This window comes from Panthera uncia, assembly GCF_023721935.1.
Source record: "Panthera uncia isolate 11264 chromosome C1 unlocalized genomic scaffold, Puncia_PCG_1.0 HiC_scaffold_3, whole genome shotgun sequence".
Classification (NCBI taxonomy): domain Eukaryota; kingdom Metazoa; phylum Chordata; class Mammalia; order Carnivora; family Felidae; genus Panthera; species Panthera uncia.
Window position 1 is genome coordinate 14696214 of NW_026057584.1, and position 7107 is coordinate 14703320.

General features: G+C 36.1%; 1 protein-coding gene across 1 annotated transcript; it reads left to right on the plus strand.

The window, feature by feature from the left end:
* Nucleotides 1–4301: 4301 nt before the first annotated feature.
* Nucleotides 4302–6585, plus strand: SCG2 (secretogranin II). Its single transcript, XM_049615837.1, has one exon. It carries the CDS (start codon nucleotides 4302–4304, stop codon nucleotides 6156–6158), a length of 1857 nt encoding a protein of 618 aa, XP_049471794.1. The 3' UTR covers nucleotides 6159–6585.
* The last annotated feature ends 522 nt before the right edge of the window (nucleotides 6586–7107 follow it).

The window sequence follows — 7107 nt, forward strand, 5'->3', positions numbered from 1 at the left end:
GGCTGATTATTCATTGAACAGAGCTATAAAGGCATCTCTTATATGGCAAGATTCTTTTCATACTTAAAGTATATTTCAAAACATACAGTTTTTAAAAACTCACATCTTTAATAAAATAGTTAAAAATTTAGACTTATATAAATTATTAAAATATATAATCATATTATCTGGCAAAGCAGAGCAATGGTCATGAATTACAAATACGAGAGGTTGGGAGTTAATCGGTATACTATTCCCTGGATTAGTCATGTGTATGGAAGGTATTCAATTCCTCTGATTCCATAGAAAAGGAAAAAATATTTATAGCTCAACTTGCTTTCAATTGCAAATGAATTCCCATTACATACGTATCACATTTTTCTCTAACAGTAAAAGAATCCGTTTTTCACTTAATGGAAGTTTTTTCATTAACACTCAACTTCTGAGCTTCTCTTTTTGAGACAGGTATTGTAAAAGATAATGACAGATTCATAGAAAATTATTGGGTACTAGACCTGAAATCTTATGACTACCCACTTCAAAACTATATTGAAGCTCTAAAACAAAATTGCAACTCATTAGAACTTTAAAGTTTACTCTCAAACAGAAACCAAAAAAAAAAAAAAAAAAAAAAAAAAAAAGAAAACTTTCCTTTTTATTCAAATAAATGTGAATTTAAAAATAATGCTGCTTGTGGTCGTGATACAAAATACGACTTTTCATTATAATAATGTGCCTTCCATTCCTTTCAGAGTATACCAGGGAACTTAGGTAATGTAATTTCCTTGTAGGCAATGAAGAAAAAACGTCCTTGTGTGTAAAACTTTTTAAAATAACGACAAAAACAACAGCAACAGGAAACACTTATCACAAGATATTAGAACATAGATGAGATTACGTTTCAATTAGCCGTCTGACAGATTTCGTTCTTTCTAAGGGAAATTGTGCAGAGCCAGTCTCAAAAATTTTGATGAAAGAAAACTGCAATTTTTGCCACAAAAAGACAGGTGGCGTAAGCATGCAGCATTTTTCCCCCCTTAAATATATAAAGTGATTATTTTCTCTCGGGTTCTTTGAAAAAACTCGCCTGTGCTCCGGTTTGTGGCTGAGCCGGGTGACGTCAGTGTGGCAGTGCGGAGTCAGGCGCGGCGGCTCCCTATAAGCCGAGGAGCTGTCCGGGTGCTGAAACGGCCCGAGCAGCTCACCAGGCGGACTGGGAAGGACATGCTGTGGACCTTCTCTGCCATATAAAAAAGGGGTAAGGCTGCTTTTCCTTCGATTTACTGGAAAGTTCTAAACTGCGTGTTCTTTCCTTAAATCCTAGCTGAGAATAAAAAGACCTTTTGGCAACCTTTTATCTATAGAATAACTGAATAGCAACCTGCTGCTCTTCAACCAATACAAGGACATATATTTATATATAGATAAATCTATATTTACATATAGAATTGAATCTATGATGTATACCATTTGCTGTTGGATATTTATAACCATTATGCTATTTAGATAACCATATGTAAGAAGTGTGAAAAAGTTAAGGATTTTAGTGTCAATACCCATATTAATGTAAAGTTAACTAAGCCTGATATTTTGTTTCTTTCCTTAATGTATTGTTTGTTCTCTTAAGAACTAGATACAAAGCCAGAGATATAATTTATATGTTTAATATTCTTAGCAGTAGGTTTCCAATCATTCAAGGGCTGTTAAACACATTAGTCATAGAGGCAACCAATTTTGGAACTAGTTTTTCTTATTTTCTTTGACATTTACCTTACGAGAGCTCAAAATGAATAAATTGTCTAAAATTATTTTCTGAATTGATACCCTCTGAAAGGGCTTACATTGTTATTCCCCAGTTTTAGTCCCAGGAGAGTAAAATTAGAATTATCCTGAGTACAGGCTTTTCCTTTTATTCAGGGTGCAATATTATCTTGGGGTATAGGTTGGATGTGACCACGAATTATAGAGAGATGATAATTTCGAATTTCCATGAGGAAAACATTCATAACTGTGTAAGATATTTTTACTATGTTTGAATGAAAGAAGTGGTACAATATTTTACTGTAAATTTTTAATGGGACTAGTGTTTCTTTTTTCTCTGTCCTAATTAGTAGGATTGCTCAAATTAGATATATCCATCTGTATTTGTCAATGCTCCAGTCTAATTTCAATAGAAAAGACGTTTTAGCTTACAAAGCTTTAGTTCAAATTGTACATAGGATATTAGAGCTGTCACCATCTTTAGTAAATAGAAGAGCTGCTACCTGGGAAAGAAATCCCTCGAGTCTTACGCAAAGGCAATAACTGTGTCATCTGAACTGAACCTTATAAATGACCAAAGAATAGCATGTGTTAGGCTGTGGTTTGAATAACTGCACGATGTATTCTTCCCCAATTCCACAGCAAAGCCCATCTCCGAGATAACGATTTCAAAGACAAGCACATAACTCATATGTTAAGAATACTTCAGGATACTGGTTTCAAAGAAAATAAGTTCATTAAGATTCTTAAGACTGCTATTTCAAATGCCAATGTTGGAAATAGATCATCAAAGCTAAATTAATCCTGAAATAATACAAAGAAGAAATTAGAATGTACTTTTATTTGAATCTAAGAATTTACACTTCTTTAAATTTTACAGTTTCTTATAGGAAACATTAATTCATAGTGAACATTTGAAGAGTTTTCTCTGACATGACTTTAAAGGTTTTTTTTCTTTCAGTAAATTAAGTAGTCTGATTAATGGGAAACATTTTAATAAATATGCATTTATGGTAAAGAAATTTCTCTAATTACAACCATTGGTAGGTCTAAAAACTGAAAGTATTACTTAAAAACCAAAATGCTCTAGTGAAAAATGATATTTTCTACAATTGATGTCTAAGCTAACAGAAAATTGTGCTCATAAAACTTAGCTTATATATCACAAAATCATGATGCAAGTAAGATATTATGAACAAACATGTGATCTTTCCTTACATTTATTTGCGACAAAATTGCAAATATTAAAATAGTTTTTCAATGTTAGCAATGTTAATGTAAAACATGTAAAAAATATGTTTTTTGCTAATTCATATGGTGAGATTATGAAGCATTGGAGAAAAAAATGAATGAAGATTTTTAAGTAGGAAGAATTCAACATATTGTCTGTGTTTATCTAAATGGGGAGTTACATAGTGGTTATTTTAAGATTTTCTAACAGTATGAGTCATTTAAGATTTCACAGGTCCACACCAAAATAGACACAGACATAAGTCAAGCTGAATCTGAACACTCACAAATTCAGAAATAGACTGGTTAAGAAAACTTATGTTCTCTCTGAAGCATCTGTTATTATTTACTATGTATTCTTAAAGGCTGATGAAAAATATAACCATGATTGCATTTTGCAAGACAGTCATGAACAAAATTATTAGAAGACATATGGAACACAGGCATTTTAAAAGTTTACTTTCTTAGTGTGTTTACACAGGAAGAAACTTCACTAGGTTAGCCTGCTAGCTGGGACCAGAGAAGATCCATATTCTGGAGATTATTAAGGTATAGAACTTTAAAAATTGACAGTTGGGTTTAGTGTCAGTGTAAGAACAAGTTATTTCTGAAAAATATATGTAAATAGGATTCATCCATAAGGAAATTCAGTATGATCGATGTTAAGATGCCATATTACTTCATCATATATAATGTCACTGCTGTGGTGTTTCTACAACAAAATTAGATGGACAGTTCAAGAACTAACCCACATGGTTTCTTGATACAACCTTAAGGAAATCATTCAGTGTGTATGTGTGTGTGTGTGTGTGTGTGTGTGTGTGTGTACATGTGTACATACATACATACATCATGTTTTAAATTAAGGCAACTAATTCTTTTGGCCAATGATTTTGGTAGGAATGCTATACAAGGGAACTAAAAGTCACCTTGGAAATTTTTTATTAATGCATACTTTAAAAACATACTTTAATGCATTATTAATGCATACTTTAAAGACAATGCATACTTTAAGAAAAACAAACTACATGTTTTGCAAATTAAAAAAACAAAACCTCATATCAGTCTTTTTGTTATTATATTAACCAAGTGAATGCCGTGCAAAATTGATGTAGCTGGGTCACAGTTTCAATGGATTCCTGCAGTTAGCTTGTGAGGGGTTGTATAGGAAATATGTATGGCTTTTAAAAAGAGTCATCCTAAGTTTAATGTGAAACCATCTCTGCCATGTGTTCTCCCTCAATGGTCAGTTACCGCTTTTGCTATAGTGACTTCTAGTTTTCCATTTGTGTTAATTCATATTTTCTATGCTTTAGGGACATCTTTCAAACATGGCAGAAACTAAGACTCACCGGCTTGGAGCAGCTCTGTCTCTGATCCCTTTAATTTTCCTCATCTCTGGAGATGAAGCAGCTTCATTTCAGCGAAACCAGCTGCTTCAGAAGGAACCAGACCTCAGACTGGAGAATGCCCAAAAGTTTCCCAGTCCTGAAATGATCAGAGCTTTGGAATACATAGAAAAACTCCGACAACAAGCTCACAAAGAAGAAAACAGCCCAGACTACAATCCCTACCAAGGTATCTCTGTTCCTCTTCAGAAGAAAGAAAATGGTGATGAAAGTCGCTTGCCAGAAAGTACAAGGGATTCTCTGAGTGAAGATGAGTGGATGAGGATAATACTTGAAGCTTTGAGACAGGCCGAAAATGAGCCTCAGTCTGCACCAAAAGAAAAGCCCTATGCTTTGAATTCAGAAAAGAACTTTCCAATGGACATGCCTGACGATTACGAGACTCAACCATGGCCAGAGAGGAAGCTTAAGCACATGCGATTCCCTCCTATGTATGAAGAGAATTCCAGGGATAACCCCTTTAAACGCACAAATGAAATAGTGGAGGAACAATATACTCCTCAAAGTCTTGCCACACTAGAATCTGTGTTCCAAGAGCTAGGGAAACTGACAGGACCAAACAGCCAGAAGCGTGAGAGAGTTGACGAGGAGCAAAAACTTTACACAGATGATGAAGATAGTATCTACAAGGCCAATAACATTGCCTATGAAGATGTGGTTGGGGGAGAAGATTGGAACCCAGTAGAAGAAAAAATAGAGAGCCAAACCCAGGAAGAGGTAAGAGACAGCAAGGAGAATATAGAAAAAAATGATCCAATCAATGAAGAAATGAAGCGTTCAGGGCAGCTGGGCCTCGAGGATGAAGATCTCCGGAAAGAGAGTAAAGACCAACTCTCAGATGATGTCTCCAAAGTAATTGCCTATCTGAGAAGGTTAGTGAATGCTGCAGGCAGCGGGAGGGCACAGAATGGGCAAGGCGGGGAAAGAGCAACCAGGCTTTTTGAGAAACCACTTGATTCTCAGTCTATTTATCAGCTGATTGAAATCTCAAGGAATTTACAGATACCTCCTGAAGACTTAATTGACATGCTCAAAACTGGAGAGAAGCCAAATGGATCGGTGGAACCCGAGCAGGAGGTTGAACTTCCTGTTGACCTAGATGACATCTCAGAGGTTGACGGAGACCGTCCAGATGCTTTCCCAAACAAAATGCTCTCCAAGAATGGTTATTCCAAAACGCCCGGTCGTGCTGTGGCACAGGCCCTACCAGAGGGGCTAACTGTTGAGGACATTTTAAGTCTTTTAGGGATGGAAAATGCAGCAAACCAAAAGCCTCCATATGTTTCCAGTCAGTATAACCGAGTGAAAGTTCTGCCCAGGCTCCCCTACGGTCCTGGAAGATCTGGAGCGAACCAGCTTCCCAAAGGTGCGTGGATGCCAGATGTTGAGAATAGACAAATGGCATATGAAAACCTGAGCGACAAGGATCAAGAATTAGGAGAGTACTTGGCCAGGATGCTAGTGAAATACCCTGAGATCATGAATTCAAACCAGGTGAAGCGAGTTCCAAGTCAAGTCTCCCCTGAAGATAACCAACAGGAAGAGGACCAAATTGAGCAGGCCATCAAAGAGCAGTTGAATCAAGGTAGCTCTCAGGAGACTGAAAGACTGGCATCGGTAAGCAAAAGGCTCCCTGTGGGGCCCCCAAAGAATGATGATACCCCAAACAGACAGTACTTGGATGAAGATCTGTTAATGAAAGTGCTGGAATACCTCAACCAAGAAAAGGTAGAAAAGGGAAGGGAGCATATTGCTAAGAGAGCAATGGAAAATATGTAAGAGTTTTCATCAATTGCCCTACTTTCTTCCTCGAACCCCAAGAAAACCCCAACATTTCTCTTTAGTGTGTTGACTTCTATCCTGTTAACACTGTAATATCTTTAAATGATATAAAGGCCGATGATTCCATTTCACTGGGGTATCTGCTTCACTTATTCTGAGTTGTTCTCTTGTGTATGGATATGTGTCAATGTTATGACTTCTGGATAAAAATTAATCATATCCCTTAATCAAGAAAGATATGTGTGATAGTGTTTAATAGTGTATTTAATGGCCGTGGCCTTGTTGATGCTCACATATTATAAAGAGTGTCCTATAATTCTCTGGAAAGTTTTTAATAATTATTGAATTATTTTGTTACTGTCTGTAGTGTTTTGTGAAGTATTGGATCAAAAAAATAAAGCATTATAAATATATAGTTTTATTCATAAGGCCTTTTCTATTGTGTGTTTTATTGTTGATTAATAAATGTTATTTCTCGACAACTGTGGACTATTCATTCTGGAAAGCCAGAGACAGCGACTATGGAGCACAAAGAGAAACTCCTTACCTTCCACTGCCAACCCAGGTAAGAAATAAGAGCAAATGTATTATTATGCTGCATGCTTATAGAATGCAAATCCTCCAACAGCCCAGAGCTTACTGCTTTGCTTGCCTATGGCTTTTCTCATATATATGACTTATGGAATAAGCCTTTTACTGTCATAGTTATACCTTGTACCCCTGATTTATAAATAAATAAATACACTTAAGTCTTCCAGACCCATAACCAGCATTGAAAAACAAACACAAACAAACAAACAAACAAACAAACACACCATGTTCAGGCCAATCAGAAATAACTACAGACTTGGAAGCAACTTACCTATTTCCAAATCACTCTGGTCCTCAGAAGACAAGGCTGATGCCTCTTTTGTATGATTTGAGAAGGGCTAAAGGACCCCGGGAC

Coding starts and splice junctions, on each gene's coding strand:
- SCG2 (XM_049615837.1), top strand. CDS start 4,302: ATGGCAGAAACTAAGACTCACCGGCTTGGAGCAGCTCTGTCTCTGATC.